The sequence below is a fragment of the Lissotriton vulgaris genome, chromosome 6 (assembly GCF_964263255.1).
Source record: "Lissotriton vulgaris chromosome 6, aLisVul1.2, whole genome shotgun sequence".
NCBI lineage: Eukaryota > Metazoa > Chordata > Amphibia > Caudata > Salamandridae > Lissotriton > Lissotriton vulgaris.
Genome location: NC_141694.1, coordinates 25,678,956 through 25,692,596, shown reverse-complemented (window position 1 = coordinate 25,692,596; position 13,641 = coordinate 25,678,956). Strand labels below are relative to the sequence as shown.

At 48.7% G+C, this 13,641-nt stretch overlaps 1 protein-coding gene across 1 annotated transcript in view; it reads right to left on the bottom strand.

The window, feature by feature from the left end:
* Positions 1 to 13,641, bottom strand: part of LOC147706728 (solute carrier family 22 member 7-like) — a 427,251-nt gene that overhangs the window by 362,505 nt on the left and 51,105 nt on the right. Inside the window, exon 3 of the mRNA XM_086925872.1 lies at positions 4,876 to 5,030. Within this exon, the coding sequence (XP_086781998.1) occupies positions 4,876 to 5,030 (155 nt within the window). The remainder of the gene's footprint in view (positions 1 to 4,875; positions 5,031 to 13,641) is intronic.

Sequence of the window (13,641 nt, the reverse complement as noted above, 5' to 3'; positions counted from 1 at the left end):
ATTGGGGTAGAGAAGAGAGAGGATGCCGAAGAATGTCTGTCTCAATTTCTAAGTGCATACCGGCAAACGCCACACTCCACCACGCGTTGTGCCCCGGCGCACTTACTCTTTAAGAAGGTGCCAAGGGATTGTGTACCGGCAGCACCCTCGTGGTGTCCACCTGCAATGAACCAAGGTGCCGCCCAAGATCGACGAAGACGCACCAATGAAAAAGCCAGTCAAGCACGGAGAGCCCAAGCTCGGTCCCTGGTGGTCGGAGACAAGGTAGTTCTCAAAAACAGACACCGGAACTCGAAGTATGACACCGCTTTCGAACCTGAAGTGTGGGAGATTGTGAATGTCCAAGGCACCATGGTATCGGCGATCAGAGGCACGAGAGCTGTAACACGGAACGTGTCGTGGTTCAAGCGCGTCCCTCGAGGGCATGAAAGTGCCAGCTCGCCGTTCGAAGGAGTGGAGGACGAGGGCCACGGACAGTGTGGAAATGAATCCACGACAAGCCCGCGAGAAGAAGAAGAAACAATTCCGACAAGGCCGGAGCGGGAAGAAAACACCGGTCCAGCAAATGTCCCGAATGAAGCCCAAAATCCCCCAGATCGACACGAAGAAGTCGAGGACATGGAGAGCCAGTGAAGCCAGAGATACCACCTTCGGCCAAATCCCACTCCTAGCCAGAGACTGGAAGACTACGGTTGGAGAATGGGTTCGCCCAAGAGACTCCCATGACCGGGACCATTGATCCGTGAGTTTGGAGGGATGTAGTAACGGAGCCACCCGGCCCGTTTACGTACGCACACACACACGCATACACCTCAGGGGCGGGGTAGCCCCTGGGTATAAATAAACGGCCGGAAGACCGCTCGGGGTCTTTGGCCCTAATCAGTAGAGAGTGTCCGTGTGGTTCTTTGACAGTTAACAAGGCCCCACTACGTGGCATAGGTCAACCCAGCCCCCTGGTGTCCCAGACACTACACAGGGCGGGCGGGACGCCAATGAAACTGGTAGCGGGAGGTGGGGGGGGGTACCCGGGCGCAGACGATGTATATTCCCTGCCGATCCCACTTGGTGAGCCTGTTCTAGTAATGAAATAGCTTTCGTACGGCTCCCGCTGGCCATGTCTATATGCAGCCCAGCACTGTGTGGGGGGGCGCTCACTTTTCGGGCGGCGAATGATGAAACGAATCACTTCTCAGCCGGACCGAGATCGGTATAGCGTGAGGGATGGAAAGTTATACCCCGCGCCCGGTGCACTCACCACGTGGCAGCTCGATACTTACTAAAGGGTATGGGTGAAGGGAAGGGAAGAGGAAGCGAAGATGAAGCAGGGGTTTAAGGAGAGATGTGCGGCCACCCACTAAAGAGTAAGACCATTGCTATTCACAAATTACCATTATAAAGTTACTAGAGACAAAAAGGGCGAAAGAGAGAAAGTCCAGCACGGGACATGGTGAACCACTGGAACGACAATGTACTTCAATAGAAGGTAGTGGAAGTAGGGACTTACGAGGAGAACCCTCTTTCAGGCCAGATCCAACAGTATCCCCAGGGCTTATCTTGTAACATTACTCTTTGCATTTGACTGTCTGTGATTCTGACAGATCAAAAGGGGGTGGGGTCGCACACCACTCACTCACCAGCGGGATCGCCCCTAAGGACTATGGTCAGTGTAGTTTAGTATTCCGCGATGTATCCTTCTTCGCCATCCCTGGACACGTGTTTCGGGGTATTTACCCCTCATCAGCAGGGAATAGGCCATCTTCTTATCTTCTGGGGTTGCCGGTGGCTGCCAAATATTGCCAGGTCTAGTACCACACAGGCGCACAGGTGCGGGGTCCCAGGCTCGTCAGCCCGACAGCTCGAGGGAGCTTTAAACATTTCAAAAGGGGGTGGGGTCGCACACCACTCACTCACCAGCGGGATCGCCCCTAAGGACTATGGTCAGTGTAGTTTAGTATTCCGCGATGTATCCTTCTTCGCCATCCCTGGACACGTGTTTCGGGGTATTTACCCCTCATCAGCATGGAATAGGCCATCTTCTTATCTTCTGGGGTTTGCCGGTGGCTGCCAAATATTGCCAGGTCTAGTACCACACAGGCGCGCAGGTGCGGGGTCCCAGGCTCGTCAGCCCGACAGCTCGAGGGAGCTTTAAACATTTCAAAAGGGGGTGGGGTCGCACACCACTCACTCACCAGCGGGATCGCCCCTAAGGACTATGGTCATTGTAGTAGAGTGTTCGCGATGCATCATCTTTCGATCTTGCTATCTTCGCTGTCTTCGCCATCCCTGGACACGTGTTTCGGGTTATCAACCCTCGTCAGCAGGGATAGGCAGTGTTCTGGGGTCGCCGATGGCTGCCAATATCTGCCAGGTATAGTACCACTCCGGCGCGTAGGTGCGGGATCCCAGGCTCGTCAGCCCGCTGCTCAAGGGAGCTTTAAATTACAAAGAGGGGTGGCGAGCCTGGGATCCCGCACCTACGCGCCGGAGTGGTACTATACCTGGCAGATATTGGCAGCCATCGGCGACCCCAGAACACTGCCTATCCCTGCTGACGAGGGTTGATAACCCGAAACACGTGTCCAGGGATGGCAAGACAGCGAAGATAGCAAGATCGAAAGATGATGCATCGCGAGCACTCTACTACAATGACCAGAGTCCTTAGGGGCAACTTCCGCCGGTGTGTGAGTAGTGTGCGACCCCACCCCTCTTTGTAACTTAAAGCTCCCTTGAGCAGCGGGCTGACGAGCCTGGGATCCCGCACCTACGCGCCGGAGTGGTACTATACCTGGCAGATATTGGCAGCCATCGGCGACCCCAGAACACTGCCTATCCCTGCTGACGAGGGTTGATAACCCGAAACACGTGTCCAGGGATGGCGAAGACAGCGAAGATAGCAAGATCGAAAGATGATGCATCGCGAACACTCTACTACAATGACCAGAGTCCTTAGGGGCAACTTCCGCCGGTGTGTGAGTAGTGTGCGACCCCACCCCTCTTTGTAACTTAAAGCTCCTTTGAGCAGCGGGCTGACGAGCCTGGGATCCCGCACCTACGCGCCGGAGTGGTACTATACCTGGCAGATATTGGCAGCCATCGGCGACCCCAGAACACTGCCTATCCCTGCTGACGAGGGTTGATAACCCGAAACACGTGTCCAGGGATGGCGAAGACAGCGAAGATAGAAAGATCGAAAGATGATGCATTGCGAACACTCTACTACAATGACCAGAGTCCTTAGGGGCAACTTCCGCTGGTGTGTAAGTAGTGTGCGACCCCACCCCTCTTTGTAACTTAAAGCTCCCTTGAGCAGCGGGCTGACGAGCCTGGGATCCCGCACCTACGCGCCGGAGTGGTACTATACCTGGCAGATATTGGCAGCCATCGGCGACCCCAGAACACTGCCTATCCCTGCTGACGAGGGTTGATAACCCGAAACACGTGTCCAGGGATGGCGAAGACAGCGAAGATAGCAAGATCGAAAGATGATGCATCACGAGCACTCTACTACAATGACCAGAGTCCTTAGGGGCAACTTCCGCCGGTGTGTGAGTAGTGTGCGACCCCACCCCTCTTTGATTCTGACAGATGTTTCAGGGTTCTTATGGTCTTTAAATTGGCCCTCATGACTTTTACATCATCAGTGCAGCACCAAGTTGTGTTCATCTGCACCAGCAAAATGGCAGCTAAGGCATTTGTGAGTAAACAGGGAAAGATATGTTCCCTTGAACTCACTGTTCTAGCCATTGCGATTCGTGCCTAAACAAAAGCAAACTCATATCAAAATGTCGAAGCGTGCACATTTAGCAAGGAGTCTACATAATCTGAAGCATACTCTCTCAATCTGTGCATCTTTACAAAGTTTAGTGTGTCTGTCTGCAGAGAAAAACAATCCTTACTACACAGGTTCTACTTCCGGCTTCAGTAAGAGGAAAGATATGGGTATATTTGCTGTTCTGGCCATGGCTGAAAGCACTACTTCATGCATTTCAGCCCCTTTTCCCATCTCACTTAAATACTAGTTAAGGTCATGTGTTAGAGGACGTAGTTATCATATTCCTACACTGACAATGGGTGGGTTAGTTCCTTCTTCTACAGTGGCTGTTGAATCATCAAGGATAGGAATTCCCAACACCTCTGTGTTCTCTCAAATTTCCTCAACATACCAAAAGCTACAGTTGTTGGCATATAAAAGGCTTGATCAACAAATAAGAGTACATACAAAAGGGTAAGAAAGAACAATGTAAACTTCTAAAGAAACCTGGACTCTTAGGCATGTCACTACTACATGCTTGTATTGATGCAGTACCAATGGCTGGCAACACTGGAATGCAATCCTCCAGAGGAACTGGCCTGTCTGCAAATTGGATTTACCCTGGACCATGTGGCTGCCACCATGTGAGATTAGACCCTAATTGTTGTTCATCAGAGTCTTAAGATAACTCTGGTGAGGGCTATCATGATTAAAAGAATCAAGAGATTCTCTTTATCCCATCCAGTGGGTCAGATCCATGGCGGTCAATGATTGTTTTCAAAACCGCAGGAACACCCAAGTTGCCTTTGTAGACCAACCATCAAAAACTACTGTCATTTAAGTTATTGATCCGGGTGACCATGACATAGTCATGACGCTTGGGCAATTGGGGTCTTAAATGTCCCCTTTGAAAAAAGATTCTGTGTCAGACAACAACAGAGTACTGCCCTTCAAAAATACTGTCTGTCTGAGATTTGGGTCTCTTCAACGCTTAATAGATAAGCTGGGAAGTTCCCAGAAAGCGCTCAGTGTGGTTCTTGCCTTCAATTGTGTAAAGACTGTGATGAGAAAAACTGAGTTTTAGTAAACAAAAATGTTCTGCTCGCATTCACCACTACACTTACCTATTGAAAATGTGATGATGGCAATTCCAGAAAAAGGTATCCCAGAAAGAGACCGGAACACTGCAAACATGGGGTAATTGACGGATGCAGCGGCAATCATCGAGAACACCACTGTCTGTACGTAGTTTACAAAGAGAATCGTTCTCCGGCCATACCTGCATGGAGAAAGATAAAGGTGTGGCTGTAATAACCCAGTCTTCTACAGGCATTCATTACCCCATGGCTAGTGATTATACATTTCTCTTTTATTGCCACTTCTCCCATCACTTTAAATAACACTTCCACCAGTAACCTAGCAAATGGAGATCTAGAAATGCTCTCTTGCTCTGTTTTCCCCAACATTTCTTCTCTTTTGAAGCAGCTGCTCAACATTTAAGTACATGTGCATGGTGTCTCTATGTGGAGCGAACAGTTTTATTAGAGTCTGCAATGTTTACATAAGGGTTAATTCCGATAAAGACTTCCAACTGGATATTCCTCAACTTTTGAATGTTCCCCAATCGTCAGATTAAATCTGCAATTTTTTGAGCAGTACCTCTGTGTGCGGGTAAGGGTTACCATGCAGCTCTGCCCTGATGCCCTTCGACTCCTGAAATTATGTGCAGAGCCCATATTGGTGCCACTCTGACATGCTGACGTCAGTTCCTTTCTTTCCATGCCACCAAATGCGGGTCCAGAGCTACCTCTTGCCTCTTCAAGACCATTTTTCTATCATTTACAGTGTGCAACAGACATCTCACTCCCAAAGATAATAAGGTGTGAATCTTGTAAGGACTTTCCTTAATAAATATCTGTGACAAATCATCACCATGTTTACCTGAGGTGCTTTGGATCAAGTCATGGCTCTAAGGCCAGCAGTGACTGTGTGTCGATGAATCCTAGATGCCATACGAGACTTCAAGAAGAAGCTATATATCGCCAAACATTGGAAGACTCCTCATACTGACTATTCCAGTCCCAAGAAGTGGTCTTGGTTCCATTTCTGGTCTAGAACTCACAGGAGTTGATCTCGAGGTCGATCATCATCGCACTCCAACTCTTCAAGTAAGTTGAATTAAAATCATAAAAAATCTAAGCAAGACTTGGCCCCTCTTACACCTGAAAAGGCATGAGGATCTCTCCATGCCTCTCAATCTTGCTCCTGAAGTTAGTTGATGTCTGAGCCTATCCCACAACATGTTCTGGCAGTAACCAAGTGTCAAGATTCCACGTGCAACAGACTATTTTGTTGGCCTCTACCACTGTTTTGGGAGGTGCTCAAGCTTGATGTGTCAGACTCACTAGAGCCCTGTTCGGAACCTGAGGTGGAATAGTTGGAGCCGTATCGCTTGCCTTTCCTGTTGTACTCAGGTGCTGTATAGTTGTCACTAGTATATGGATAAACCTTAACCAGTGAAAACCGGGCAAGGTCTTTCCTGAATTTCTCAATTTTGGTCAAAAGGATATTGTCTTTGTATTCTTTATTGGACTTTTTGGTCTCATCCAAATTCTTTTTATAGAGGGTGCTAGAGATGGTAGCTTTAATTTGTCCCTCCAATACCTGTATCTCAATGAGGATAGCATCTGCCACCCTTTTGGCAGTGCTTATGATTAAGATGAGCCAATCGCGTGTACATCTCCACGCGATCAATGACCAATCTCGTAAAAATTCTTTGTCAGTCAAGAAAAGCCTGGGAGTATTTTGACAAACAATCCAGTTAGTGCACACTTGCCACGTAAATATTCAGCCATCACTATTCCATGAATGGTGGTGCGGGAATGAGCTTTCTTTAAATTCAACAGTGTCATCTTGTGTACTGGTTGAAATTTCAGGTAAAGCATATAAGATGCTCGGGTACGAAGTAGGACAGTGATGATATAGATATAGCTGTTCACTAGTAGAAGAAGAGGAACGCATTTGAGAACTTATCGTTCCTTGTTTTGTCTACCTTTACATTGATGTACTATGTGTGGGTTCGTAAATACTGCTATACCAGCTGGCTTATTAGGTCACAAGGTTGCTTTTATGTGTATATAAGTTGGGAGATGGTACATAGGGGGATGCTACTCTTGTGTGACTGTTCTGTCTACCCACGTTACAGAGCGGGGGCTCATCAACTGAGCAGATGCCAGGTGAGGTGAGGCGTACTCCTACATAAAGTTGGGTAAGTACTTATGATTACTTCTAAATTAATTATTTATAAATGGAGTATTCCCATTTTTTGCCACTTATTAGGGTAGGATATTGTCTATATTTTGACATTATTTTTGTCAAGGCTATGATTGATTTGAATTCTGTGAATCGGGTTTAATACTAATCACTTCTATATTATTTTGTAGGAAAGGAATGACATCTCCTGTGAAACCAAAAGAAATATTCTACTTTGAATCACATACTCTGGTAGGGTGTATTGTACCAGTTATTAAGTGTTTAAAATGCATATTTTGTGCAGTTTTTCACAAATATTTGCAGTAGCGTGGTTTACATCTGGTCCTGAAGAAAGCCTGGTGAAAGACACTTGTATGGCTGAAACATGTAGGCCATGTAGGCCAATTTTTCTCTATTGCTCAAGATAGTTATTCTTTCAAACTATCAGTATCTGGTTTGAATCTTGACACTAAGATAACGTTTATTAAAGTCTTTTGTGTCTTAGTGGTCAATCTTAACTTTTTGGACTTTTTCTTTACATTATTTTGCACTGCAAATCATCACTATCACTGCAAAAAATATAATAGTGGTTGGTTCAATAACTGGCAATGACTGTAATGTAGCTGTCCCCCTGGATAGGTGTGGGCTACAACAGTCATTCAGTATACAACCATTCCCAAGTGACGATGTTCCACCACTGTGGTGGGCTGATGGGATTTACTTTGTCTCAATGAATGAAGGTTTGCATTAACCATCCTTTCTCTGTCTCCTCATCTTTTCTTCGTCTTGACGATCATAGACCGGTAGTTCCCTGCTTCCAAGCCACACCATCCGTGTGCATGAACCTGAGAATCCAAACGAGGAATGTGAAAGCACAACTGATTCTGATTCTGAAGGTGAACCAGAGCGAAATCCAAATACTGAAGCTCGACAATAACGTTGACATATGGAAGTATCAGATGCTAGCTCTGCGTCTGAAGGAGAAGGAGAAATTGTCGAAATACGGAATTCTGAAGATCGAGATTTGGTAGAGACTGACACCAGTAAGGACACTGAGCAATGTGGAGATAAAACTGGTCATCAAGAAAATCCTGAAGAACAGTCTGAAAGCTCTGAAAGCAGAAGCGAAAATCATGACACTGGAAAAGAGGAAATAACTCACGATAAGGATGAGATTCCAAGTACAAGCTATGGAGATGTTCCTAACAGAGTGAAAGAACTGACAAAAGAGAAAACTGATCTGGAAAAAGAAAAAGACATTATAAAGTTTATCATAAACAAAACTGTCGACGAGACTGAAAGTGAAACTGACGACAGTGCAGATGAGACTCCATTGAGAAAGAGTTTAAGAAAAAGGGCTTGGAGAGTGGATCATAACACCACGGAACCTAAGACAAAAAGAGTTTGTAAAGGAGATAATTGGCCTAAAGAGACTGATGGACTGAGATTTAAACTGGTTAACAAAGCGAGAAAACCAGAAGATCAAGTAAATGAAATAACCAGTCAAAAGGAGTTAATAGGAGTTGTTCAAAGGCCAAAAACAGAGAGAAGACCAAACCAAAAATAAAAGTCACCTGAATGGTCGTATATCATTCTACCTCCTATTGAAGAAGTAAACAGTAGCCAAGGGAACTTATACTGCCTAAAGTCAGATGATAAAAGTGAGTAAAGGAGTGAATCGCTGAGAAAAGTGATTATTGATCAAAGGTACAAGGTGAAGACAAAACCTGAAATCCTGATATAAGGAGAATATTGTAAGTGAAAGGTGAAAACCTATAGATGACAAAAGGTCTAAGAGAATTGTAAAGAAAAAACTGTTTGAAAAAAAAATGTCTAGCAATAACCATAAAACTAAATGTTCTATCGTTAGAAAATGGTGTAGAATGTGTTTAATATGTACTGGACTATTAATATTGATATGGATAATTTTAGCAATTGTCATTCCTTTCCAATCAATCAATCAATCAATCATTGACACTTATAAAGCGCGCTACATACCCGTAGGGTCTCAAGGCGCTGGGGGGGGGCAGGGGGGGTGCCGCTACTGCTCGAACAGCCAGGTCTTCAGCTTCTTCCTGAAGGAGAGGTGGTCTTGGGTCAGGCGCAGGTCGGTCGGGAGGGAGTTCCAGGTCTTGGCGGCCAGGTAGGAGAAGGACCTTCCTCCTGTAGTCGCTCTTCGGATGCGGGGGACGGCGGCGAGGGCGTGGTTGGCTGATCGGAGGTGGCGTTTGGGAGCGTAGAAGTTGACTCGGCTGTTGAGGTAGCTCGGGCCTTGGTCGTGTAGGGCTTTGTGTGCGTGGGTGAGGAGGCGGAAGGTGATTCTTTTGTTGACGGGGAGCCAGTGAAGGTCTCTCAGATGTCCGGAGATGTGGCTGGTTCGTGGGATGTCGAGGATGAGTCTGGCTGAGGCGTTCTGGATCCGCTGGAGTCTCTTCTGGAGCTTGGCGGTGGTACCGGCGTAGAGGGCGTTGCCGTAGTCCAGTCGGCTGGTGACGAGGGCCTGGGTGACGGTCTTCCTGGTCTCGGTGGGGATCCACCAGAAGATCTTCCGTAGCATGCGTAGGATGTTGAAGCACGCCGAGGAGACGTTGTTGACTTGCCTGGTCATGGAGAGGGAGGAGTCCAGGATGAAGCCCAGGTTGCGTGCATGGTCTGTCGGTTTGGGTGCGGTGCCCAGGGCGGGAGGCCACCAGGAGTCGTCCCAGGTGGAGGGTGAGGAGCCCAGGATGAGGACCTCCGTCTTGTCCGAGTTCAGTTTCAGGCGGCTGGTCGTCATCCACTCGGCTACCTCTTTCATCCCTTCGTGCAGGTTGGCTCTGGCGGCGGCGGGGTCGTTGGTCAGGGAGAGGATCAGCTGGGTGTCGTCGGCGTAGGAGATTATGCTGAGGTTGTGTTTGCGTACGATGGCCGCGAGGGGGCTCATGTAGACGTTGAAGAGGGTGGGGCTCAGAGATGATCCTTGAGGGACGCCGCAGATGACTTCGGAGGCCTCTGACTTGTACGGTGGTAGGCGGACTCTCTGTGTTCTTCCGTCGAGGAAGGAGATGATCTATTCCAGCACCTTGTCCTGGATTCCGATGTTGCTGAGGCGCCGTACTAGGGTGCGGTGGCAGACCGTGTCGAATGCCGCGGAGAGGTCTAGGAGGATGAGGGCCGCTGTTTCTCCATTGTCCATCAGGGCTCGGATGTCATCGGTGGCGGCGATGAGGGCGGTCTTGGTGCTGTGATTGGCTCGGAAGCCGGACTGTGAGGGGTCGAGGGATCCGTTCGTCTCGAGGAAGGCGGCCATCTGCTTGTTGACGGTCTTCTCGATGACTTTGGCTGGAAACGGGAGGAGCGAGATGGGGTGGTAATTCTTGAGGTCGGTGGGGTCCGCTGTTGGTTTCTTGAGTAGAGCGCTGAGTTCGGCGTGTTTCCAGCTCTCAGGGAAGATGGTGGTGTCGAAGGATGTGTTGATGATGTCTCGCAGGTGGGGTGCGATGACAGCGTCGGCCTTGTTGAAGACGTGGTGAGGGCAGGGGTCGGTCGGTGATCCGGAGTGGATGGAGTTCATCGTGCGGATGGTGTCTTCGGTGCTGATCGGGGTCCAGGTGTGGAGGGTGGTGGTGGGGGGTGGTTGTTCGGTCATGGTGTGCGTTGGTTGGTTGTTGAAGCTGTTGTGTATGTCCGCGATCTTGTTGTGGAAGTATGAAGCGAGGGAGTTGCAGAGGTCTTGCGATGGGGTGATGTCGTTGTTTCCTGCGCTGGGGTTGGAAAGCTCTTTCACGATGTTGAAGAGTTCCTTGCAGTTGTGTGCGTTGTTGTCTAACCGGTCCTTGAATGCTGTTTTCTTGGCGGCGCGGATCAGCTGGTGGTGTTTCCGGGTGGCAAGTTTGATGGAGGTCCTTTTGTCCGCTGTCGGGTTCCTTCTCCAGACTTTCTCGAGGGCTCGGCAGTTCTTCTTGGAGCTCTTGAGTTCGTCGGTGAACCATGGGGCCTTCTTGCTGCCGGGTCTGCTAGGCGGGGTCCTCAGTGGGGCGAGTTCGTCCGCGCAGTTGCTGATCCACTTCGTGAGGTTGTCGGCGGCCTGGCTGGGGTTCGCTGAGCTGGCAGGAGGGTGCTGGCTCAGGGAGGTGGCGAGCTGGTCTGCTGTGATCTTGTTCCAGCTTCTGCGGGCGGCCTGTTGCTGGTGTTGGTGGGTCGTCGTTCTCTTGAAGGTGAAGTGGACGCAGCTGTGGTCCGTCCATTGAAGCTCTGTGGCGTGGCTGAAGTCGATATCTGTGCTGGAAGAGAAGACTGCGTCGAGTGTGTGTCCGGCGAGGTGGGTGGGGGTGGACACCAGTTGCTTGAGTCCAAGGTTGGCGAGGTTGTCGAGCAGGGTGCTGGTGTTGCGGTCGTTGTTGTTCTCCAGATGGAAGTTGAGGTCTCCCAGGAGGATGTAGTCAGCGGAGGGGAGGGCATGCGGGCTGACGAAGTCGGCGATGTCCTCGCTGAATTGTGTGCGTGGTCCAGGGGGTCGGTAGATCAGGGTGCCTCTGAGGGTGGTGTTCGGGTTGGTGTGGATCTGGAAATGCAGGTGTTCGGCGCTGGTCAGGGTGTTGTCGGTGCTGGTCGTGAGACGGATGGTGTTCCTGTGGATAATGGCGATGCCTCCTCCCATCTGGTTGGCGTTTCGGTCCCTCCGGACGATCTTGTAGCCCTCTGGGATGGCGATGGCGATGTCGGGAGCTGAAGAGGCGTTCATCCAGGTCTCCGTGAGGAAGGCAACGTCAGGGGCTGTGGCATCTAGAAGGTTCCAGAGTTCGATGGCGTGTCTATGGACGGAGCGGGTGTTGAGCAGGATGCACTTGAGGTGGGTGCTGCTGGTGTTCGACTTGGCGGGTGCTGGTGCGAGGCTGGTCCGGATGCAGGTGAACTTGCAGGCGTGGCAGCTGAAAGGTCCGTGGGTACGTCGTGTAGTGGCTTGATGGCATTCTGGGAGTCGGCCGGTGTTGAGAGCGGTGAGGGTGGCGGCGGAGTACGTCAGGCGGGTCTGTCGGGGTCCTCGTGGGCCAGGGGTCCTGGCACTGGGCGCGGTCCAGGCGCGGACGGGCGCAGACGGGCTTACCTTTGGCGCGCCTTCGGCGCACAAACGGCGCACCCGCTGCGCGTTCGCACGGTCGCCATTTAAGGCGAAGTGCGCGGGTGGGCGGAGCAGCTGGGAGGCGGGAGCGGGGAGGGTACAGAATAGAAAAAAGGGGCGGGGAAAAGCGGCGGTGGCGGGAAGGGAGAGCGGAGGGCGGCGAGGTAGGCGGACAACAAGGAAGGAAACATACAGGCACAATAGAAAAATAAAAATCAGGCACAAATTACAGACAAAACACGGCAAAAACAACAGCAGCGGAGGCAGCCGGCAGCCGGCAAACGAGGCAGGCAGCGAGGCAGAGGGCAGGCAAGGGGCACACGCAGCAGCTTCCAGGATAACTTAGTGAAGTTGAAACATAATGTGAGTTCAAATGAACGAAATGTTGAATCAAAGTCTAACAAATAGCATGTATATAGACCAGAAATGCACCAACAAGGTCCATCAGTGACTACACCAAAAATACGTTTTCAAGATTGTTATATGAATATGCTAAGACCATGGATGCTAGTGGCTGTTATGTGTGCGTGAAATTACCTGCATCCGTTTCAGAAGGGGTGACGTACCACCATCTTCCACTTACATATGGTGTCACATGTAGTGTAAATGCAAGTCTGTTTTATCAAACAGGAAAATTAGAGTATTACTATTCAAATTCAGATGATGTATTCATAAAGCTGAAAGTAATTAATGCCATGAATAAAGTAAAGCCTGCTAAAGTGATGGGGGAATTATTTTTAGAAATGGATGAATTGAGCCACAAATGTGCTTTCAAAAATAATTTGACTTGTAAAATGAGAAGTGAGGAAAAAGCATTTTTGGATATGGTTGAAGAGAGAATAATTGCTTATAAACGTAGTGAAAAAGTGAAACATGAAAAATCCAAATATTCAGCATTTGAAGATGAAAATCTTGATGATAGAAATGTGAACGTGGCCATAAATATAGACACTCCATTGTTAGGGAAATTCTGTATTAGAAGAGACAACACTGTGTATGACAATTATTTTGTGGGAGCGAGTCAATGTAAATGTACCTATAGAATAATAGGGGGTTGGGGATTTAAAGGAGGAAAAGATCCACTTTTCCCTGGTATATACTGTATATGTGGGAACAAAGCTTACTATAGATTACTGGACCACCGGTATGGGTCTGGTCTTTCCAAAAAATGTTCATGTAGATAGAGGTACTAATGGAATACATGAGATAGGTAAACCTTTAAGTCGTAGAAAAAGAGAGAGTGTAATTGAGATAATAGGTGACATTTTTGGAGCACTGATACCAGCAGTGGGAATATCTTTTAATGCAAACCAAATTCAAAGATTGTCAACGATAGTAGATCGTTTGTCAACAGACACAGTCGGTAGATTCTTAATGGTAAATACTGAAATGGTTGCTATGAGAGCTATGGTGATGCAAAATCGTCTTGCTCTTGATATAATATTAGCAAAAGAAGGAGGAGTTTATGGAATTTTGAAGGTAAAACACTGTTGCACTTACATTCCAGACAAAAGTCAAAATATTGAAAAGTACATTA